We start from the raw sequence: 23,818 nt of genomic DNA, 5'->3' as shown, positions 1-23,818 counted from the left end.
TTTTAAAAAAAAAAAAAAAAAAAAAAAAACATGGGAAACACTAAACAATAATATACAATATATTTAGCTAAAATCTTTATCCAAACAAAGATTTTCTTTTGTTCTTATATTTATTTTCTGAGATCTGTCGAAATGGATTTATGGAATCCGCGGGACCGAAAACAAACGTGGCTTCATGATCTTCATCCCCTAAAGAACAACTCACATGCTTCCCATCCGATTCTCCAAAACCCCATTTAAAAAAATTTCCCCTCCATTGATAACAGTAAAAAAAAAATTTCAAAAAGGCCAGGAATCCGTGTTTTTCTATACCAAACAAGAACAACCCATGAAATTCTCTGCTCAAAACGCCAAGATCCCACGATTTCCCCCCAAAATCCCCCTCTCCGGCTAGGTTTTTACCAGTTTATACTCCAAATCTATACTCCCCAGAGCCCCATTTGGCCATTTCTGTGCACCCCTTTGAGCCCCTTTCCTGCTCGTTCAAGCAAGCGGCTGCAGTACATATACATCCATAATCGTTAGCTTTAAATGCAATCAATGGCCCCACAACTACATGCTTAACTCTTTTTTTTGCCTCTTCTTCTTCAAATATTATATTGTTTTTCTGTTGATCTTCGCTTCATTCCCTCTCCCCATGTCTTAGATTCAGTATTTTCTTCCATTTTTCAAGATTTGAGCGATTTCCCTGTTCTGGGTTTCTTGTTTTTTGTGTTGGTTTTGCCTCTTTTGGGTTTGGATTATGATCCATCATCACCTCTCTGTTCTATCTCTTTTGGTAATGAACTGGGTGTTATAGATTAGGGGTGAGTAATTTTAGAGGCTATAATGGTTGGAACGCCGACTAATGGAAGGGCTCGGTTGGCCTTCTCGGTGGTTAACGGTGGACAGGAGCTTTGTCTTACTAGTACTCCGACGAGCATTGCTGGCTCTGATTACGGTGGCATTGAGTTCACTAAAGAAGACGTCGAGGCTCTGTTGAATGAGAAGCTTAAAAGGAAGGATAGGTTTAATCTTAAGGTCAGTCCCTCATTTTCAGAGCTGATACCATTTTTTCTTAGATCAGTTCAAAGGGTTGCTTGAATTTGAGAAGTTCTTGGTGGCTATGGCATTCTTTGATGATACCCTTTTGTTGGCTTTCAGGAAAAATGTGATAACATGGTTGAATACATTAAAAAGCTTAAACAATGCATCAAATGGTTCCAAGAGCTTGAATATAGCTACTTATTAGAGCAGAAGAAGCTACAAGATGAGTTGGAGTCCTCTGAGATCAAGTTCAGTGAAATGGGTATCTTCAAGATCTTGTGTTCTTGATGTTTTGTATGATTGTTAAGCCATTTTTGCTTTTTATTGAGCGTTTTTTTGTTGTTGTTTGTATTTGTTTTTTTGATAGAGATGATAGTGAAGAAGAAAGAGGAAGAATTGAATTCGATTGTCGTGGAGCTTAGGAAGAACAATGCTTTTTTGCAAGAGAAATTCACGAGAGAAGAATCGGATAAGTTGGTAAGCTTTGTATCGTGCTTTTGAGTGTTAGTGTTGGAAGTCTTGTTGTGTTTTGAAATCCCACGTCGGTTGGGGAGGAGAACGAAACATTCTTTATAAGGGTGTGGAAACCTGCCCTAATGTTTTAAAAACCTTGAGGGGAAGCCCGAAAGGGAAAGGACAGTATCTGCTAGCGGTAGGCTTGGGCTGTTACAGTGTTGCTTAGATTTTGATTGTCACTGTCAGGCTGCAGTAGAATCTCTCACCAAGGAGAAAGAGGCTAGGTTGATCATGGAGAGGTCACAGGCTTCAGCCTTTGAGGAGCTTGCAAGGGCTCAACGTGAGCTCTCGAGTGCGAATCAAAAGGTAGAATCGGAACCGAACTGATCAATGTACGAAAACACAACAAATGTTCTGACATTGACTTGTGGGAATTCTGCAGATATCGTCTCTTAACGAAATGTACAAGCGGTTGCAAGATTACATTACTAGTTTACAGCAATATAACGGCAAACTTCATACGGAGCTTTCGACAGCTGAAGATGACCTCAAACGCGTAGAGAAGGAAAAAGCTGCCATGGTGGAGGATCTCGGTATGATCAAGGGTGAACTTGCTCTATCTAAAGTGAGTATCGTTTCTATAAGATTCATCGAGCATTTTTACGGTCTGTCGTGAACCATCAATATCTGGATTGTGATTATAGGCTTCTCAAGACGAAGCAGTAAAGCAAAAGGATGCTATGATGAACGAAGTTACGTGTTTAAGAAGAGAAATACAACAGGTTCGAGATGATCGAGATCGTCAACTATCTCTGGTTCAGAATTTGTCGGACGAAGTAGAGAAGTGCAGGGAGTCTGCGGGAAAGTACTGCGAGGAGCTGAACGAAATGAAGGAAAAAACAAATGAATTAGAGGTTCTTACATTGATCCTTATTTGTTTAGAGGTCGGAATTTAGAAGTCGTTTAATGATCTTCGAGTTCTTTTACAGGCAACGTGTTCTTCACAAAGTATCGAGCTAAGAACATTGCAAAATCATCTAGCTGCTGCAGAAAACAAGCTGCAGGTTTGTAAACGACTTCGAAGACATCAAACTAGTTATTTTACGCTGAAAGCGTTTAACGTTAAGATGATTAAGTGGGTTTTGCATTTCTCGTGCTAGGTCTCTGATCTAACTGCGATGGAGACGATGCATGAATTCGAAGATCAAAAGAGGCTCGTACGTGAGTTACAACAACGACTTGCCGATGCCGAAAATAAGCTTATGGAAGGAGAGAAGCTTCGGAAAAAATTGCACAATACCATCTTGGTAATGCCAATGTTCTTGTCAACCAATGTATTGTTGTTACTCACTTGGCTCTTTTGTAATACAGGAATTGAAAGGGAACATTCGTGTATTTTGTCGAGTACGACCTCTGTTACCTGATGAACGTTCTAGTCCCGAAGGAAATTTTATCTCGTATCCGTCGTCGGTGGAATCTCTTGGACGAGGGATTGATCTCGTGCAAAATGGTATACTTCTTATGAACAATATTCATGCCTACCGTATTGTTTTCGTATGATACGTTGCCCTCGAGCTCTCGTAATTCAATGTGATATTGAATAATGTCAGGACAAAGACATTCTTTCTCATATGACAAGGTTTTCGCTCCAGAAGCTACACAAGAAGACGTCTTTGTAGAGATTTCCCAGCTCGTTCAAAGTGCCCTCGATGGATATAAGGTAATAATATAGCATCATCGAAGGATTTATTTCGATATTTTGACCGATTTTCTTGAATAATCGGAGCAATATCTACCAACTTTTGACAAAAGACCAAAAAACGAACCTGAATGGTCGATGAAAATAGTTTAGGAATCCGATTCGGGCACATGTGTTGTAACAGCCCAAGCCCACCGCTAGCAGATATTGTCCTGTTTGGGCTTTCGCTTTCGGGTTTCTCCTCAAGGTTTTTAAAACGCGTCTGTTAGGGAGAGATTTCCACACCCTTATAAGAAATGCTTCGTTCTCTTCCCCAACCGATGTGGGACCTCACAATCCACCTCCCTTCAGGACCCAGTGTCCTCGTTGGCACTCGTTCCCTTTTCCAATCGATGTGGGACCCCCCAATCCACACCCCTTCGAGGCTTAACGTCCTTGCTGGTATACCACCTCGTGTCCACCCCCCTTCCAGGCTTAGCCTCCTCGCTGGCACATCGCCCGATGTCTAGCTTTGATACCATTTGTGACAGCCCAAGCCCACCGCTAGCAAATATTGTCATTTTTAGGTTTCCCTTTCAGGCTTCCTCTCAAGGTTTGTAAAACGCGTCCACACCCTTATAAAGAATGCTTCGTTCTCCTCCCTAACCTATGTGGGATCTCACAATCCACCTCCCTTCGGAGCCCAGCATCCTCGATGACACTCGTCCCCTTCTCCAATCGATGTAGAACCCCCCCCCCCATCCACCCCCTTCGGTGCCCAGTGTCCTTGCTGGTACACCGCCTCGTGTCCACCCCCTTTCAGGCCTAGTTTCCTCGCTGGCATATCACCCGGTGTCTAACTCTAATACCATTTATAATAGTCCAAGCCCACCACTAGCAGATATTGTCCTCTTTGAGTTTTCCCTTTCAGCCTTCCCGTCTGGAGAGGTTTCCACACCCTTATAAAGAATGGTTCGTTCTCCTCCCCAACCGACATGGGATCTCACGTGTGCACACCTAAACTTATATTCATCACTGTTAAAAGATTGCTTTCTGCAGCATATTAATTCAATACAATTGAGTTATTTCATCAGACTGTTTCAAGTTCATTAGTGAATGCTATTTCTGTTAGGTTTGCATATTCGCCTATGGACAAACGGGTTCGGGAAAAACCTATACGATGATGGGTCGACCAGGGCTCCTCAAGGAGAAGGGACTGATACCTCGATCGTTGGAACAAATATTTCAAACGAGACAATCTCTTCAACTCCAGGGTTGGAAATATGAAATGCAGGTGAGAAAGAAAGAACATCTATTGTATGTGTCTCTTCTGTTGTCATATTCTAGAACATTTTTGTTGAACTTCTCAACGTCTTCTAGGTATCGATGTTGGAAATATACAACGAAACGATCTATGATTTACTATCAACAAATCGAACAGCTCCAGACGTGCTACGATCAGAAAATGGTTCTCCTATAAAACCGTATGCAATCAAACACGATGCAAGTGGAAATACTCAAGTTTCGGATCTTACAGTCGTGGATGTTCATAGCGCTAGGGAGGTCTCGTTTCTATTAGAGCAAGCTTCTCGGAGCAGGTATAGTAACTTTTGCATTCATATGGACTTCCCACTAATGCTCTTAACCTGCAATGCACAATGCTCACTTTTTCGACGTAGCTACATACGTTCCGATTCGTATGTTATTTTCGACATAATGATGTCTGTGAGATCCCACATCCGTTGGAGAGGAGAACGAAACATTCTTTATAAGGGTGTGGAAACCTTTCCCTAGGGGAAGTTCGAAAAGGAAAGTCCAAGGAGGACAATATCTGCTAGCGGTGGGCTTCGGCTGGTACAAATGGTATCACAGCCAGACACCAGGCGATGTGCTAGTGAGGAGGCTGAGCCTCGAAAGGGGGGTGGACACGAGACGGTGTGCCAACAAGAACGTTGGGCTCTGAATAGGGGTGGATTGGGAGGTCCCACATCAGCTGGAGAAGGGAACGAGTGTCAGTGAGGACGTTGGACGTTGAAGGGGGGTGGATTGTGAGATCCCACATCGGTTGAGGAGGAGAACGAAACATTCATTATAAGGATGTAGAAACCCTTCCCTAGTAGACACGATTTAAAAATGTTTAGGGGAAGCCCGAAAGGAAAAGCCCAAAGAGGACAATACCTGTTAGCGGTGGGCTTGAACTGTTACAGTGTCGTTGCTTATTTATCATCAAGCCTCACCGCAAGTATTCCATGTTTACTTGATAGGCGTTCCTCTTAACTGCATTGTATTTTTTTTTCCCTTAGATCCGTTGGCAAAACCCAAATGAACGAGCAATCATCAAGAAGTCATTTCGTGTTCACACTCAAAATATCCGGTATCAACGAGGTAAATTACGGTCGATCACCATTTATAATTCGAAATGGTTCCTCTACTCCAAAGTTATCCATGAACTCGCTCTAATGATTTTGCATTCGCTAGAGTACCGATCAACAAGTACAAGGCATTTTGAACTTAATCGATCTTGCCGGGAGCGAGCGTCTTTCCAAGAGCGGGTCAACCGGAGATCGACTGAAAGAAACCCAAGTAATTCATTGCTACTCTCATATCTTAGTTTTAAATTCCGCTCATAATCTTTTAATTTTCTTGTTTGAAATTAGGCCATAAATCGAAGTTTATCGTCTTTAAGCGATGTTATATTTGCTTTGGCGAAGAAGAAAGAACACGTTCCATTTCGAAACTCGAAGCTTACCTATCTTCTTCAGGTACCTGTTCATTCATAAATCCGTGCTCTTAGACTGTATCTGGAATGTCTTTTTCTCATATAATCATTCTAATTCTAGCCATGTCTGGGCGGAGATTCGAAGACGTTGATGTTTGTAAATATCTCTCCTGATTCGTCCTCGGCCAGTGAGTCACTCTGCTCGCTTCGCTTCGCTGCCCGGGTTAACGCTTGTGAGATTGGTACTCCTCGACGTCTAACCAATACTCAATCTTAAGATTTATGCTCGAGATTTGCCGAATCGATAGTGAAATATGAGAATGATTCTGACTTAGGCTTAGTTGTGTATAGCAAAAGAGATCTGATTGTATTAATGAAATTTAGATCTTTTTCCCCTTTTAATTATCAAATCTTGCTGCAAATTGTGGTTCTTGTTTGCCCGATCGGCACCGTCCCGGTCAGTACCGTCTTGCTTTCCTCCTAGGACAAAATCCAGATAGTTGAGCTATAATTTGTGATACTCACAGGACGCTGGGTCCCGAAGGGGTGTGAGATTGGAGAGGGGAATGAAACATTCTTTATAAAGGTGCAGAAATGGCTCCATAGTAGATGCATTTTAAAACTGAGGTTAACAGTGAGGGCCAAAGTGGACAATATCGGCTAGTGGTGGCTCGGGTCGTTACAAATGGTATTAGAGCTAGACACTAAGTGGTGTGCAACGAGGACACTGAGCCTCGAAGGGAGGTAGATTGTGAGATCCCACATCGGTTGGAGAAAAGAACGAGTGTCAGTGAAGACGTTGGGTCTTGAAGGGAGGTGAGATTGTGATATCCCACATCGGTTGGAGAGAGGAACGAAACATTCTTTATAAGGGTGTGAACCTCTCCCTAGTAGACGCGTTTTAAAATCGTGAGGCTAACGGCGATTCATAATCCAAAGCTGACAATATCTGTTAGCGGTGAGCTTAAGTTGTTACAAATGATATTAGAGCTAGTCACTGAGCGGTGTGCCAGCGAGGGCACTGAGTCCCAAAGGAGGGTGTATTGTGAGATCTCATATCGGTTGGAGATGGAAACGAGTGTCAGCCAGGATGTTGGACCTCAAAAGGAGTAAATTGTGAGATCCTGTATCGGTTGGAGATGAGAACGAAACATTCTTATATAAATGTGTGGAAACATTTGTGTAATAGATGCATTTTAAGATCATGAGGTTCACGACAATACATAACGTGCCAAAACGGACAATATCTATGTCGGCTGGTGGTGAACTTATACGCTCTCTATATTTTATATTTCTAAAATTTAAAAATAGATTCCCGAAGAGAAAATAAAATATAAGTTTTTTGAAATTAGAATTCAAACAAATTCCAAAAAGCCTTTTCATGGTTCCAATAAGGGCACACATGCCAATGCGACAATATTTCGTCTCACCTCTCTGTCGATTTTCCGCCACCCGCAACCCTCCAAGAATGTTCGATGTTTGAGCCTGATCATCATTCCAGCTCTCTCTCGCTTGTCATTTTTGTTTCTACTGATGCGATGGGGCGATTGGATCACAGAAAACAACTACCATTTGGAGCTTGCCATGGTTGACAACACTTGCCATTCGCCTATAAGGTGTTTGATGAAATGACTCAATGAATTTTCACTCACACTTTTGAGATTCTGTCTCTTGGGTTTCACTTTGATGCTTTTTGGTGATTGTTTGTTCACTTTCGTTTGTGGGTTTTAAGTTTTATAAAGAGATGCCTTGCTTAACATATTGCTAAAACTAAAAATGCATGCTGTTTTGTTGTCTTCACTGTGTGACTTGTTAAGATTGAAGCCTAAACCATTCATTATTGATTTTTGAATGGAGTATGAACAACATTAGTTGCTGTGGTAAAACATAGATGACCCGTATTGTTTATAGCTTCATTTGAGAAGTTTAAGAAAAATTGAGGTGCATATAGATTAAGTTGACAAAGATAAATTATTTGTTGAGATGGTCACAATCTAATTGATAATTTTTATCGTTAGTAAATTTAATTTATATCTAGTAGGTATGCAAAATCCTTAATCCACGTTCAACAATGAATACAAAACAACCATAATGTGACAGCCTTGTCGAATAGTTTGTTATCAATGAGACAAAAAGTGTACATGAAAAAAAACTCGTCTTAATCTTCACATTAGATCCGTGTTTCTTGTGTGTTTTTCTTCCTTCTTTTTCCATTTCATACGCCTCTTTAGAACAACTTTTACAGTTCTCAATATTCTAGAGAACCAAAAGATGGAAGGAGTATAAACGGATAGAACTTTTCTCTATGTAACTTCCTTAATTTTTGGTCCAAATCATGAGAAGACAAAGACAAAAGTTAAGACATGAGAGAAGGTTAATCATTATCAAGATGACCATGGAAGTGGATAAGCATGGTCCCTTCCTCTCTGTGGGTCCCGACCGTTAGAGACTACATTCAGCCTTCATATCCAGTCAAATTATGGTAACCCAATAATCAGAAAGCTACAAGCAGCTAAGGTACCCACAGGTTTGTAGCTTATCTTCATCCTTTATAAACTATATTTACTTCATAACTCAATCAACAGAAGAAGATCAAGGAAGGGGGAAGAAGAAGACATGGAAATACAGAAGAAGATTGTGAAGAAGACAAGGGTAATCAAAGTTAGCTCAGAGGAATCATGGGATTGTTATGTTACAAAAGCTTTCAAACAAGGCTGCCCTGTGAGTCCTTCCCTTACTTTTCATATTTATACTCTTAGTTCAATGTTTGGTGAATTCAGTAATGTGGAAATGAATGTTATCCAAGGTATAAAGGTTGAAATGATGTTCATTTGGAATAATATTGCAGGTTGTAGTGCATTTTAGTGCGAGCTGGTGCACACCCTCAAGAGCCATGAGCCCTTTCTTTGAAGAGCTGGCCTTGCAATACAAATATGTTTTGTTTCTTTCCGTGGATGTGGATGAAGCTAAGGTAATTTTGATAATGGAAGCTAATGTGGATTATCTCGGATATTTAACTTCATCTTAGGCTCGAGTTTGTGTGGAGAAGATATGAAAAAGAATTAACTAAGTAGAAAATATGGTTTTTGATCGATGGGAGTTCTTGTTTGTGTAATGATAAATCTTCTCGAGAGTAGATAAATGTGAGATCTCATATTGGTTGGAGAGGGGAACAAAGCATTCTTTACAAGAGTGTGGATACCTCTTTCCTAGCAGACGCGTTTTAAAACCATGAGACTGATGACAATATGTAACAGGACAAAGCAAACAATATTTACTAGCGGTGGGCTTGGACTATCATAAATGGTTTCAGAGCAAGACAATGTGCCAGTGGGTTCCCAAGGGAGATGGTTTGTGAGATCCCATATTGGTTGGAGAGGCGAACAAAATATTCTTTATAAGGGCGTGTAAACCTCTCCCTAGCGAACGCGTTTTAAAATCGTGAGGCTAACAATAATACGTAACGGACCAAAGCAGACAATATTTGCCAGCGGTGGGCTTGGGCTATTACAAATAGTATCAGAGCCAGATACTGGTGGTGTGCTAGTGAAGACGTTGAGTCTCCCAATGAGGTGAATTGTGAGATCCCACATTGGTTGGAGAGGGGAACAAAACATTCTTTATAAGGAGTAGAAATCTCTCCCTAGCAAACACGTTTTAAAACTGTGAGATTGACAACGATACGTAACGAACTAAAGCGGACAATATCCACTAGCGGTGAGCTTAGGCCGTTACATAACTTAGAATGATTAAGAATTTGTTTGATAATGTTTTCTTTGATCTAAAATTCTTTTATCATACAACTATAAACAGGAGGTTGCATCGAAGTTGGAGATAAAGGCCATGCCCACATTTGTATTGATGAAGAATGGAGCCCCAAACTATAAGCTTGTTGGAGCCAACCCAGTTGAGCTGAGTAGAAGGATCAAGGGCTTCATATATTGCTAAGTATCAAAAGACACCAAGAATCACCTTTGCCTTCAGCCTTAAAACCATTCAACTTTTAAGTTCATATTTCTTCAATTCTTGGTGGTATTGTTATTGTCTCTTAGTTTTTGGAGAATGAATTACTTCCCACATAATATGATCCAAATGGGTTTCTATTTGGGTCATTTTCTTTTTAGTTCAACGTAATAGTTCGAATCGTATAAGAGCAATTCTAAAGATAGAGTGACTAAGAAAAGTTTAAAAGAATTGAAAGTCGTTACCTATACTAACAAGGTTCACTTCCCTTTTTGGTGACTCAATCATAGGAACTTCGTGATTAAACGTGTTTTACTTGGAGCAATTTTATGTTAGTTGACCTATTAAGAATTTATGTGAGCAAGGATAAAACATGTTGGAAGGACTCGTGTTGGTCTGTCGTGATAGTTTTAGATAACCTAAATCCTGGGACTATTATAAACGTATAAATATGAACATAACTCAGAAACATTAAAATCTCTGCCTTGGTTTTTATAAAACACTACACACTAAAGCTGCATGAATGATGTTATACATGATGTTGATATGTCTTAAAATAATTCTAATTTCGTTTATGTTATATTTTTAGTCTTAAATGACTAGAATATTTGAATATATCACTTTTTAGTCAATGATATATATTTTAATTAGTTGAACTATGCTTAAGTTGACTATCCTAAATATTAATAAAAGTAAAAAACAAATATTAAAATTCAATCAAGGGTGTCTCCGGCTCATTATAGCCACCGTCATTCAAGTGGAGTCCCATCCCAATATCCGTTCATCATCGATCACCTCAAACAAGAGAAAAAGAAAAGGAAGTTTAGAACTAAGAGCCCATGTTTTTTTCGACATTGTCCTACGATTAATCTAATATACTTCAAATGACTTTAAAAAATTGTGTTGAAATGACTTAAGAAACGTTTTTTTCAACTCTTTCCTCTTAGATGTCGGGAATCATTGTGGGTGGTTGTAGTAGTTATCGCTCATAAGAGTAGCGTTTAAAGCCCGTTTGTGGGTGCAGTTGTAGTAGTTTTCACTCGTGATAGTAGCGATTAAAGCCCGTTTGTGGGTGCGGTTGTAGTAGTTGTCGCTCGTAAGAGTAGCATTTAAAGCGTGTTTGTAGGAATGGTTGTAGTAGTTGTTGCTCTTGAGAGTAGTAAATATTTTGTAGCTCATATAGTTGAGCATAGCTTCGATTAAGAGATTAAAGATTTTTTATTTTTTATTTTTTATTTTTTCTATGTATTTGGATGACGTGTCCCTCCCAATGGATCCCAATATGGCCGATCATCTGCCACCAGTACCGCCAAATCCCTAATCTTCTACAAATTTTATCGTCCCCAATTTTCTCTCTTCAATCGCCCGAGCCCTAACCCTAACTCCGGTCCTGTAATTTTCCTTCATTTATCATTCATCGTTTCTTCTAATTTTTCTGACCGGAAAATTTGAAAATTTTCCGGTGATCCCACGTTTTTTTGTAATTGTTTGAGAAATGGTATCCGCTGAAAATCCAAATTGGTTGTTTGATTATAGTTTGATCGACGACACCCCTGTACCGAATGCGAATTTTCCGGTCACGAGTTCAAGCTTCTCCTGGGCTGTTCAGCCCTTTAATGGCTTCCCTGATGCCGGGTAATCTTCAGATCCCTCTCAGTTACTCTTTTGAGCTTGTTTTTATTTTTCTTATCGAGCCTAAATAGGGTTTGTTGCATCGAATGGTCGTTTATTTTGTGTGTACTTTATATTGGGGGAAGACAATACTTTCCGGATTTTCGTGGACAATCACATATCTCCACAATAGTATGATAGTGTCCACTTTGAGCATAAGCTCTCGTAACTTTGCTTTGGGCTTCTCCCAAAAGGCGTCGTACTAATGGAGATGTATTCCTTCACTTGTAAACTCATGATCATTCCCTAAATTAGCCAACGTGGGACTCACTCTCAATAATCCTCCACAGAAGTATGGGCGTGGGAGGTGGACTGGCCCTTTTATTGCTGTCCAGAATAATTTTCGAGATTATTTCTTTTAAGCAAGATTTCAAACTTGTTTTAAAGATTTTTGGATGGAGTTAGTAATTGGTTCAGACGTCCTACTTATGACATGAAGATTGAGAGATTTTGGGGAATGGTGTATAGATACTATACTTCTAATTCTGTTTGGTGAGAAGTATCACATCGTTGACCGAATTGATTTAGTATCGATGGGGTTGATAGGTGTAAACAACAAGACGTTGGGGGTATGACTATACCAAGAACTATTTGTTGTTGTGTTTTTGGAAACTGTAAGACTGTAAGGATGATGAGCCAAGGATGTCATACCATTGTGCATCTTGGCTTCTATGTTTGTATATGCTCACTTCTTTCTCCTTTGATGTTATTCTAGTGTGGAAATTGATGGATCATTGGCAGATTTGGATGGCCGTCTAGAATCTGGCTCAAAGAAGAGGTATGAAACCTTCATTATTACTTTCTAATTTGGTCTGTTTGATAGAATCGGAGGCTTTTTGATATGGAAATCAACCCAAGGGAAAGTATGGAACGGATTACCTTGATGATCAAGATCAAGAGTAAAGAAAACTCGTTTCTAAACTCGTGATTCGAATCACTCCACAAGAGGTTTGATCAATACCACTTGAATGACTCTACATGCAAGTTCTAAACACAAGAATTTGCAAAGAAAGTTTAGCTCTCAACAAAGCTAAAATAGAAATTCTATTCTTAATTCCAAAATCTGAACTCTAATCAAAGAAAAGAAGGCTTTGCCTTTACAACCTTAACCTATGTCATACATAACTCCCAAATTAAATGGGCTAGTAAATGAGAAATACCTATAACCTCCATATTAAAATGGCTAGTTAATGGTGGAATATAGTAACCTATGTGCTTAACTCCTATATTTAAAACTAGCATTAATATGACAAACAAATAGTTAAAGTATAATTAAATAATGCAATGAATAAAATGTGCTTATTAGTCATCCTTGGATTAGTTTCATAAATTCAGCGGAGTTCATTAAATGCAACTTAAAGTGCATTTAATTCATCTGAACCTCAACTTTGCCCAACATATAAGGGAGGTCTCTAGCGTCTTCTAGAATTTCCTTTGATGAGCTCACTATAGCTTGAATATAACTGTATAAGGTTTGTTGTAGCTTCTTGACTCTCGTCCTTGTAATTGGACCTTGAGGTATGGAAATTCCTTGGTCATGGTTCATATCACTTTTGCCTTGTAATAGGTTTGAATGTCTTTCCATAACAAGAATCTGGGACTTTGAGATCATTAGAAATATCTCAGGACTATTGTTATTGTCACAAGTAGAGCTGCATGGTTTGAATGAATCATCAGACTTGACTTCAGGATCTCTCGGTGTTTTAATTGACTTTCAGGAAGCATTTTGATTAGTCATCACTTGTAATTTTGAGTTCCTTTAATTTAAATTCCCCAGAAGTTTGTATCAAGGTTATGTTTTAATGGCCTCAAAATTAGGCGTACAGGCTAAGCTGATCTCTTTTAGTGGTTGGGGGTAATATAAGGGTGCTATTGCGTGTTTTATGACTGATGGAATTTAAGTCTCTAATGTTTTTGTTGAGATGTGAGGCATGTGCACAGTGTCACGGTCGTCTGGGGATCACAACCTACTTTCTCTCAGTGAGATTTCGTTATTGGTTATGAGTTAACTGGATAGCGGAGAGCATTTGGTGGTTTGGTGGCTTTGATGGGAGTTAGTGATGTAGCTTTGATCCTTCGTTCAATCTTTTGATTGTTTTTGGTTTGTATTGTAATTATTATATTGCATAGAGTTGAAAGTTTCAAGTTGGTATTGCATTTATGATTTAGTAAAGGCTGTGGATCCATTTGTTTACTTTCATGAATGTTCTCCGAGGTGAAATTTGGCTAAACATGTTAAATATATTGAGCTGATTTAAGTAAGCCTAGATAGAGTAAGTATGGCATCAAATAAATTTCACGTTTTCTGCTGCAGGGTCAGATCTGAATCATGTAGTGCATCAAGCTCCAAAGCATGTAGGGAGAAATTTTGGAGGGACAGGCTCAACGACAAGTACTTCCCCTGACCCGAACCAATGGGCAATCATTGCACATTTGCCCGTTCTTCTATATTTTTTACCATTATATGTTGTCCCAACAAAAGCATAATTCTTGCAATGAATCTCATAACAGGTTTTTGGAACTAGGTTCAATTTTGGATCCTGGAAGACTACCTAAAACTGACAAGGCAGCGATTTTAGTTGACGCTGTTCGAATGGTGAATCAGTTGCGTAGTGAGGCTCGGAAACTGAAGGAATCAAATTCAAGTCTCCAGGAGAAGATTAAAGAGTTGAAGGCAAGTCTCCATGGCTTTTTTTTTATGCATTTCCATGGAGAAACCAAAACTCGTGAATGATTATACAGTTTCCTCTCTTCCTATCTCGTGTAGGCCGAGAAGAATGAGCTTCACGATGGGAAGCAGAAGCTCAAGGCAGATAAGGAGCAGCTAGAGCAGCAAGTAAAGTCCATGCCTGCTCAACCTGGCTTCTTACCTCCTCCACCAATCCCCACATTTGCTTCTCAGGGTCAAGCTCCTGGCAATAAGCTAGTTCTTTTCGTTGGTTACCACCCAGGAGTTACCATGTGGCAGTTCATGCCACCTGCTGCAGTAGACACGTCACAGGACCACGTACTCCGACCACCCGTCGCCTAACTCGGTGGCAACTAAGGTTTGCCTGAGAAAAATCATTGGCAGCATCTGGTTGCTTGACTAATATACTAGTATTTTTCTAGTTAGTAGGGCTGTCAATTGATTTTGGGGTTGGCTAATCTTATTTGTCATTGGACACTTAAGAACTCAAAGCCGTTTTGAGTTTTACAATTGTAAATGTATACAAAGAATGATCATAAAAAGTAGATTATAAAGGGAAAATGGTGTTTATAAGCTTAATTTTCGAAAAACTAGAAAAAAAAAAATACAAATGGTCATCAAAATATTAATAAAATTCTAAGGTTATTTGCTTCCTCGAGCTATCCCCTAGTGTGCATAAGAGATTTGAAACGAACATGTTACATTTACAAGGTTAGTAAGAACGTTAGTAAGAACTTAGGGACAGTGCCTCTAATTAGTGGACCTACCAAATAAAGGGAGAATTCCTGGATCAAAAAGGTCCAAGGTAAGGGGAGTAGTTTAGTTTTGTGCATCCAAGGAAGTAGCTCCCAACTCTTGTAATATACTAGAGCCCCAGGTGGCAAAGAGGTGACATCGAGGTGCTAAACCTTCCCGTCGATGTGAGCTCTTGGGGGGAAGATCAGCATGTTATCCCTAGAGTAACTTTTATCCATTGAGGGACGGTAGTCAATCCCTAAATAAAAATCTAAACCTTTTTCATGGGTCAATTTGTTGAAAGAAACCTCCGATAGGTCCTCGGTGACTAAAATGTATGCAAGGAAGGAAGTGTGTGAGATCCCAGATCAGTTGGAGAGGAGAACGAAACATTCTTTATAAAGGTGTGGAAACTTCTCCCTAACAAACGCGTTTTTACAAACTTTGAGGGAAAACTCAAAAGGGAAAGGCCAAAGAGGACAATATTTGCTACTGGTGGGCTTGGACCGTTACCGTGTGGAGGGCTATTTTGGGTATTTTGTTGGTGGTTTGTCATGGATGCTCTTGTAAGTGGGCATCCTTTTGGCAATGGTATTGTGAATAGAGGATGTGGAGACATGGGAGCTCTAGCATCCTCCTTGATATCAGAAAAGGCTCTATCAACCATTCAGCAAGGGTTAGACAAGCTAAGTTTATGACAAAACTAACAGCTTAGCTTAAGGTAAGATGGAGACCAACAACAAGAAAACACCCCTTCCAAAGATCTTCCATTCTTTGTTAGTGGGTTTCTAGTGGCCCTGTAAAAGGGAAATCATAGATAGAACAAGACGGGTCCGATACAGACCAGCACAAGAACACCATCACATTCAAATTATTCATAATATCATATCGACTATCGAAGTCAGTTCTAATGGCACGTCTATTATTTACATTACAAAACAGCTAGTTCGGAACAGAGATAATACTATAGCTGTGTTATTTACAAAGGTGCCATTAAACGAAACGCCCTTAAATGAACACTGTATCAACTCTTCTCTATATTTGCCATATACACCCATCAGTAAAACTTCCAGGAGAAACAAAAGAATGAACAGCAAACCAGAGGGATCATATTCTTATAAGACCAACACTTCATCAGCAGAATAGAATATTAACTAAAGAGATGAGAGTTGAGCAAAGTTGCTAGAATTATTTACCTCTACTCAAGCTCATCACATTGGTGGTCTTCATAATGATTCTCCACTCCCAGGCCACTTTTATGATTATTTACAGACTTGGGTTGAGACTCCATGCTTAAGCTCTCTGTACAATTATTTACATCATTAAGCTGGGTCTGTGACCTTGGGCATTCATATTCATTTACAGTGCCCTTGGTTTCTGTCACCATCTTGTAACCATGCCTACCGGTTCCTTCGGGTCCGTTTCCGATAACAGAGCCGTGAGGAATCGTGACATTCCTCCATGATTGCCTTCCATTTTCAGATCGGATAGATTTCGGGTCGCTACTACTATTTAACAACCTGAATTTCAGAGGAAAAGTTTGATGAGAAACAAAGAAACTTGCGAGCATGTGTAATAGTAGGCATTCTATTCGCGTATAATTTTCAACGACGTTCTATCTTCCTAAATAATGTAACAGCCCAAGCCCACCGCTAGTAGATATTGTCCGTCCTCTCACGGTTTTATAACGCGTCTTCTTGGGAGAGATTTCTACACCCTCATAAAGAATGTTTCGTTCTCCTCCCCAACCGATGTGGGATCTCACAATCCACCCCCCTTCGAGGCCCAGTGTCCATGCTGGCACACCGCCTTGTGTCCACCCCCTTCAAGGCTCAGCCTCCTTGCTGGCACATCGTCCGGTGTCTGGTTCTGATACCATTTGTAACAACCCAAGCCCACCGCTATCAGATATTGTCCGCTTTAGACTTTCCCTTTCGGGCTTCCCCTCATGGTTTTAAAACGCGTTTGCTAGGGAGAGGTTTCCACACCCTTATAAAGAATGCTTCGTTCTCCTCCCCAACCGATGTGAGATCTAACAGATAATGTCCGACTGAGCCGGTTATTCGAGTGTAAAAAATATGTATATGGACATATATAAGTTCAACCCTCTTCAGATTCCTTCTTAATCATGGCTCTTTTTAGCATAATCTTTTTGTTTCCTATGAGTCAATCACAAGCTGGAAAATAAAGCTCACCTTGTCTGCGGAAATTTGGGCGGCTGAAGATGGTCAAAAACTGGAATCAGGTCTTTTGACCGAGCTTCGATCATACGAGTAGGAATCCTTTCGATTTCGAGTTCTCCATAACGATCTATTTCATCTCGTTCAACTCCATCTCTTGCCATCACTTGAAAATATATCTGGTCATCAATAACAAAAGTGCAGGCATGTAAATCTCCAACGAAAAACAAAGGCCTACTTCTTAAAGACATGAATCAAACAGTAAATACCTCAGGTTTTGTCCACAGTGGAGTAAGAGCAGCATGCATCTGCAGCTCCGCTTCTGAAATATACAGGTGATATTGTTCCTCTCTACAAGTCTCTGCCTTCAAGACAGTGCCACTAGCTTCAAGAACAATAGAGTTCCCATTCATTTCTTCACAATAATTTTTCTTGCAATCAAAACCTCCGCTGTCACCGTATATGTCTATGCTATTATCTTGAGCTCGACAGTTATGCTTTTGAGATATATTCCATTTCTGGATAGGTTCAACCACTAGTCTTGCATCCAGCTCGGGGGCTAATTCAAGAGCTGTGCTAGATCTTGGCAAGACTAGAGTTGAATCTAAACCGACTCGCAATGCGTACTGTATCATATTGCCAGATGGAGAAAAAACTAATATGTCGTACCTCGCCTCAGACGATCCATTGTCTACGTGCAAAGCATTTCCCTTGCATTCATGGAAAGTTGAAGCAATAGCTCCCAAAACAATACCCACTCGACCAGTTGCAGCTGCTGCAGCACTACTGACAGTGCCCCGCCAGCCATTACTTCCATGGTGTAGTCTAGTAATTGGAGAAAGTGTAGGTGGACTACCAGTAGCACACTGGCTCTGTTTACTAGACACGCGCGAACCAGAATCAACTTGTCGAACGATTTGTCGTGCAGGAACTACAGGACTGCCATTTCTAGTAATAGAGCTAATGTCAGCAGATGGGATATTCACCTGCCCTCCAGAAGGGTTTATAGCAAAGAGATGGCTCGTCCCTCTAGAGGAACTAATCATGATCCAGTTGCTATCGTAGCTGAAACTGATGTCTTGTATGACCTGAAAATCGAACCAGAAATATGATTACAATAATAAACAATGGCTGAAACAGTCCAAAATAGAATTAAAATTGCATTACTCTTACTGCGTTAGTGAAGCCTCTTTGCAGTCTGTACAAATGGCTATAAGATGCAGATGAATCCGAGCACGAACTTGGCATAATTTTAAAAACGTTTACGCTATGACCCTGAACAGAAGCCGTTACCAAGATGATGCCACTCGGATTAAAGCATAGAGCAGAAATCGGGCTCTTATGTGCCTTAAACTGGGTGATGATCACTTTGCTGACAATGTCTTTCACAATAACCTGAAAACCAAAAATAGAAGGGAAGAACAAGATCAAACATTGTCAAGAAAAAACACTACAGAGGAAGAAAAAGAAGAAGAAGTTGAAGAAAGTAAGAAACAAACTAAAGATTAATACAGACCATTCCAACACTATCTGTATCTGCCGCATGGCCATTAAGAGCTCCAATACCCTGAGTACCTGATTGAAGAGAATTGTAGCTTTCGGGTAAGAGATCGGAGTAATACCTCGACAGTTTCTTAATACCCTTGTCACCGAGCGTAACAATGCCTGCTGCAAGTTGTTTACTCGATTCCTTTGCATAGTGAGCAACTAAACTTCCATTTGAAGAAGAATGAGAAAAACTAGCAGAAGGTTTTAAATGCTGTGGAATCACTCGTCCTGTATTTGACACCGTGATCGGACTACCACTATAAGCCAGCCATCTAGGTCCGACTGCAAGGGGTCCATAACCTATACCTCCTCCAGATCCAGGAAAACCAGAAACAACAGGATTTGTAAGAATTATATGTTCCTTCTCCAAAGTTGTAGCATTGATGCAGTGTATCTGTTGCACAAACGACTCGAATTTCTTACCAACTAAACAGTTTCCTGTTCTTTAATTGTTTAGAAACAGATTTGTGTAAGCAAACATACCTGAGTTGCCAGAGAAATGGCAACAACCAAGGGACTGCATCTCACCGAATAAACGACTGATCTAAATTTGAGCTCATCCACGTAAGTTTGGGACTTCAGCGAATAAAATCTAACAAAAGTAGGCATAAAATTCCCATCTACTAGTTCCTGGCCCTTCGAGATGGCTGCATTGCCAGAAGTGGCTAATTGATCCTGTATGTTAAAAGCAGCAGCAATGGAACCAGAAGCCGAAAGTACTAGCAATGGCCTACTTTCTGCAAACTTATCTCCTGATCTCATTGATAGTATTGGTCTGGGTAACACTTGCATGTACAAAACAGAACCATCGTAACGAGAAACAAGAACTTGGACATTATTTGCTTCCTCGACATCCCAAATCTGGAAACCGGAACGAAAACCCAACAGAAGCACCCGTCGAATGACATTGTCATCCCTCTCTAACTTGTCAAAGCCAGCCCAGTTCACCTTCATTATTTGGCAATCGAATATGAATCAATAATCACCGATTTATGAACAAAACACAGTAAAATCAAAGGGCGCTAACGTTATACAGATAAAGATGACCAGATTTATGAGTAAAGTCAAACGAAACGTTACTGATCTTGGAGATATCTACTGATACTAAAGATGCATTTAAAGCCAAAGAACATTCAGCATATAAGGATGGCAAAAAATAATTGAAATACTGAAGCAAAACTTCTTTAATTTCCAGAATTATTTCACAAAGGCTACTTCCATTGCTTCATCAATCAAGCTTTTAAAACGCAATAATCCACAGACAAGCTAACAGCTTCTGTGTTGCCTAATGAACAACTACAAGAAAAAATGGAAATAATTCCTGGGCCATCAAGAACATGGTGAGTACCATTCCAATAAGTTGTCAAAGACACATGGATGATCGATGCCTGTAAAATCATATATACCAACAGTCAGGAATACTCATTATTCCCAACTTGGCACAAAGCACGTTGCTCAGAAACTCCACGGGAATTAGTAGACGGGCCGTATTTGACCGAGAGCGAGTCTTACATACGAGCCCGAAAATTCTAAATAAGCATATAGAGAGTCAGACACCTAAGCTAAAGATAGTTGAAATACCATGGTGAATAAGAACTTAAAAACCGCCAGAAAGATAAGTAATAAACTTGTGAATGACAAGTTAGCAAATTCCCGAGTAAATTAATTACTCATCAAGATTATTTTAACTTTTCTTTCCAGATATAGAAGATGCAAGCCAACCAAGGACGAAACCAACGGGCTAGAGACTACAAGGAATCCATTTCTATACATGTGTTTTCATTGTTGAAAACTTACTCCGGTTATTTTGGTGTGGTAAAAAGTACTGGATTCACATGCTTTACTTGTTATATATGAGTTTCAAGACTAGTTTTCGAAGTAAATTATCTATGTCAGTTGGTAACTCCTGTGCATCGATCTGTCGATGAGCGGGTGTTACAAGTTGGTCGAGTGCATAAATGAGCTGCAAATGCTGGAAAAGGTTCACCAACCCATTTCCATTTTTTATGCCGTATACATGCATCAGCCTATTATGAAATTTCACCATATAACGTTTCCTCAATCACAGAAACAACTTAAAACCACAAAAACCAAAAGGGCCCACCAGAACTCATCATTGTTCCAACAAATATCATAAATAAACAGCAAATCATTATAAAATTCAAGTAGAAGCTTACCTGGGATCCTTTTGCTTCACCATCCTTATCCACCAAAGAAGATGCCACTGATGCAGCCGACCGTGCCACAGTCGAAGCACCAGAAGAAACGTTCTTCATGTAGCTAGAGAAGGCCCGGAATGAACTTGATATGAAACCATGAGCCCGCCCAGAGCGAGCTACGGATCCCTGTTGCTTTAGAGCTCCATCATTCCTCATCCCCAGAATCAAAGTGAACAAAACACCCAATACCCAAAACACAAGAATCACCAATTCTTCAGATTCCACTCTAATCATAACCCCAGGCTGTTTCTTCTTCAATCCCCAGCAATTACTGAAAGGCAAGAAACAGCCCCTCTAAATTTCAACACATTCGATTTCAAGCCCCCAATAACCCACAAAAAGAATCGATCAATACAACGAAATCGCTTCAAATCCGATCCTGAATCATCTGAATCACCCCAGTTTTGCGCAAAAACAAAAGGCAACGAAAAGGGTGCAGCAAACCCAATACATAAAATCTCAATACCCAGAAGAAAAAAGCAGGCAACAAAAGAAATTCGAAGTAAGTACCCTTTTCCTTACCTGAAACGAGCTTTTGGAACTCTCTTTAACTTTGCCAAAAGAATTAAAAAAAAAAAAAAACAAATCAAATAAAAACAAAAAGAAGCTAAAATTCAAAAGGGAAAATGAAATCCCAAAAGTTTAAATAATGAAATCAATCAAATATAGAACATATTAAGTCGAAAACAGATTAAGAAACGGAATACGGCCAAGAAATCACCGGAAAGGGTCTGAGAAAAAGATCAATCAAGGAGGGAAGAAAAGGGGCATTCGGGTATTCGGATAACGGAGAAGAAGAAGTAATTATCTTGGTTTGGGCAAATAAAAGCGACTCGTTCTTCTCTCTCTCTTCGAGAATTTGATATATTTAATCGCGAAATCAGGGATTTGGGTATTATGAATTTTCTTTCGAACAGCCGAAGTCTCTGAAATCCAATCGCCAATTCCCTCGCACGTCTCACCCTTTTCCCAACCCTATCAATTTCTCTCTCTAGAAACTCAAAAACTAAGAAAGTTATGAACTTTAGGGCCAGGGATGAAAAAACGCTCGTAACAAATGGAGGGTAGAATGGTCATTCAAAATATTTCGAGAATCCTTCCATTTGGACTATAAGGTTAGGTTGGGTTAGACTTCTTTTTACGATCGGGTTGAATTTTGAGATGGTTTACAGGTTAACATTTTTTTTATCGGGTCAACCTATGATCTTACTTTTAAGATTATTACAAAAGTTACGTGTGCAACCGATGTTAGTGGACGTTGTGACTTATGAATGTTCGATACGTATATTTTATAAGATTTTCAGTTATTAACATAACATGTACGGTTGATAAGTATGATATATTTTTAAATGATTTTAAAAAAGAGCAACCCGGCAATCTAACTCAGCTCGTGTAGGTTCTGAAAAAAGAATAAGATCTGATTTTATTATCGGTCCAAATATGTCAATAAAATAACATCTAAGGAATAAATTTTAACATTTAGAAGGGTATAATTGGAATTTTTTAATATATAGAAATAAATTAAAAAAGAAAAATAATAATGAACTGAATCTTGATTTGTTTAGTCTATATAATCAAAATTCAATATTTAAATATTATTTTAAGTTTTTAAAAACATTTTTTAATTTTTAAAAATTAACTTGAATTTTGAAAACACGAGAAACGACAAGGTAAAGTAGTGTTTGTACGTTTAATTTTTAAAATAGAAAAAAAAATGTGAAATAAACTTTAAAATTTTTAGAATTTTAAAAAATTGTCCGTTACGTATCATCGTCAGCCTCACGATTTTAAGACGCGTCTTTTAGAGTTACGTAGTAGAACTGATACTTATTCAGATCCTGTCTTTCTTGAATTTTCTCTTTCGAGTTTTCCCTCAAGAATTCAAGGTAAAGCGAATTCAAAACCATTAGTTGAGAAGGATTTAGATTTAGGATTCAGACAGACTATGAGCTAAAGCAGACAATATCTATTAACGGTGGACTTAAACTATTACAAATGGTATCAAAGTTAGACACCGGACAGTGTGCCAGCGAGGACACTGGACCCCAAAGGTTGGTTGAAGAGAGTAACAAAGCATTCTTTGCAAGGGTGTAGAAACCTCTCCCTAATAAACACGTTTTTAAACCGCGAGGCTAGCGGTGATACGTAACGGACCAAAGTAGACAGTATCTACTCACGGTGGGCTGTGAAAAGATTTAGTATAGATTCCCCCGCTTTTTTGTTTGGCCAAACTATTCCAATTTTAGTCTCTTTCCAAATCACATCCAAAAGCAACATGATTGGATAAGCTACAAGTTGCTGGATCAATGTCCAATCTAACCTACAAAACACATCAACTTGATGAGAAATCATGCACTTGTTCAAAGCATCCAACCTAGGAACATCTTTTTACTTTGAAGCAAAGTTGTGACTAGGCAAGGATATCGTTGCTTGGTTTGTTTTGTTTTGGTTCGGAGGAGGTAAGAAAGGTGCAGTGCCATAAGCCACTGCTAGTAAATATTGTTTTTTTTGGCCGGTTACGTATCGTCGTTAGCCTCACGATTTTAAAACGCGTCTACTAGGGAGAGGTTTCTATACTCTTATAAGGAATGCTTTGTTCTTTTCTCCAACTGATGTGAGATCTCACAATCCACCCCCTTGGAGGCCCAACGTCTTCGCTAGCACACCGCCAGGTGTCTTGACTCAGATACCATTTGTACTACCCTAAACCCACCGCTAGCAGATATTGTCTGCTTTAGCCTATTACGCATCGTTGTCAGCCTCACGATTTTAAAACGCATCTACTAGAGAGAGGTTTCCACACCCTTACAAGTCCAACCGATGTGGGATCTCACAATCTACGCCCCCCCCCCCCCCCCCCCCCCCCCCCCCCCCCCCCCCCCCCCCCCCCCCCCCCCCCCCCCCCCCCCCCCCCCCCCCCCCCCCCCCCCCCCC

At 39.8% G+C, this 23,818-nt stretch overlaps 4 protein-coding genes across 7 annotated transcripts; 3 read left to right on the top strand and 1 right to left on the bottom strand.

Annotated features, from left to right (window-relative positions):
* Nucleotides 1-181: 181 nt before the first annotated feature.
* On the top strand, nucleotides 182-6,301 carry LOC111443455 (kinesin-like protein KIN-14N). The gene is made up of 16 exons (XM_023081267.1): nucleotides 182-1,020; nucleotides 1,144-1,288; nucleotides 1,394-1,503; nucleotides 1,729-1,848; nucleotides 1,925-2,107; nucleotides 2,187-2,396; nucleotides 2,472-2,546; nucleotides 2,643-2,789; nucleotides 2,854-2,992; nucleotides 3,093-3,202; nucleotides 4,293-4,454; nucleotides 4,541-4,758; nucleotides 5,464-5,545; nucleotides 5,639-5,743; nucleotides 5,818-5,922; nucleotides 6,001-6,301. The coding sequence occupies exons 1-16, from the start codon at nucleotides 829-831 to the stop codon at nucleotides 6,154-6,156; spliced, it is 2,259 nt and encodes a 752-aa protein (XP_022937035.1). The 5' UTR covers nucleotides 182-828; the 3' UTR covers nucleotides 6,157-6,301.
* Nucleotides 6,302-7,289: 988 nt separating this feature from the next.
* Nucleotides 7,290-10,182, top strand: LOC111443459 (thioredoxin-like protein CXXS1). 2 transcript variants are annotated; one of them, XM_023081273.1, is made up of 4 exons: nucleotides 7,290-7,495; nucleotides 8,223-8,600; nucleotides 8,728-8,850; nucleotides 9,693-10,182. In XM_023081273.1, the coding sequence occupies exons 2-4, from the start codon at nucleotides 8,496-8,498 to the stop codon at nucleotides 9,825-9,827; spliced, it is 363 nt and encodes a 120-aa protein (XP_022937041.1). In that variant the 5' UTR covers nucleotides 7,290-7,495; nucleotides 8,223-8,495; the 3' UTR covers nucleotides 9,828-10,182. The 2 variants fall into 2 exon arrangements, with proteins under 2 accessions (XP_022937041.1, XP_022937040.1); XM_023081272.1 differs by having other exon boundaries at nucleotides 7,290-8,396; nucleotides 8,465-8,600.
* An 879-nt stretch (nucleotides 10,183-11,061) lies between these two features.
* Nucleotides 11,062-14,781, top strand: LOC111443456 (transcription factor ILR3-like). Of its 3 annotated transcripts, XM_023081270.1 has the most exons (6): nucleotides 11,062-11,229; nucleotides 11,379-11,477; nucleotides 12,255-12,291; nucleotides 13,828-13,905; nucleotides 14,025-14,187; nucleotides 14,281-14,781. In XM_023081270.1, exons 2-6 carry the CDS (start codon nucleotides 11,405-11,407, stop codon nucleotides 14,542-14,544), a joined length of 615 nt encoding a protein of 204 aa, XP_022937038.1. In that variant the 5' UTR covers nucleotides 11,062-11,229; nucleotides 11,379-11,404; the 3' UTR covers nucleotides 14,545-14,781. The 3 variants fall into 3 exon arrangements, with proteins under 3 accessions (XP_022937038.1, XP_022937037.1, XP_022937036.1); XM_023081269.1 differs by having other exon boundaries at nucleotides 11,064-11,477; XM_023081268.1 differs by having other exon boundaries at nucleotides 11,067-11,477; nucleotides 12,229-12,291.
* A 991-nt stretch (nucleotides 14,782-15,772) lies between these two features.
* LOC111443454 (autophagy-related protein 18f-like) lies at nucleotides 15,773-21,900 on the bottom strand. Its single transcript, XM_023081266.1, has 7 exons — nucleotides 20,843-21,900; nucleotides 19,149-19,613; nucleotides 18,634-19,059; nucleotides 18,291-18,512; nucleotides 17,387-18,205; nucleotides 17,133-17,296; nucleotides 15,773-16,457 (listed from the first exon to the last, which is right to left on the bottom strand). Exons 1-7 carry the CDS (start codon nucleotides 21,116-21,118, stop codon nucleotides 16,136-16,138), a joined length of 2,694 nt encoding a protein of 897 aa, XP_022937034.1. The 5' UTR covers nucleotides 21,119-21,900; the 3' UTR covers nucleotides 15,773-16,135.
* Between the last annotated feature and the right edge of the window lie 1,918 nt (nucleotides 21,901-23,818).

The sequence above is a fragment of the Cucurbita moschata genome, unplaced genomic scaffold (assembly GCF_002738365.1).
Source record: "Cucurbita moschata cultivar Rifu unplaced genomic scaffold, Cmos_1.0 Cmo_Scf00005, whole genome shotgun sequence".
Taxonomy (NCBI): Eukaryota; Viridiplantae; Streptophyta; class Magnoliopsida; order Cucurbitales; family Cucurbitaceae; genus Cucurbita; species Cucurbita moschata.
The sequence above is the reverse complement of the archived record's forward strand: the minus strand, read 5'-3'. Positions and strand labels throughout refer to the sequence as shown.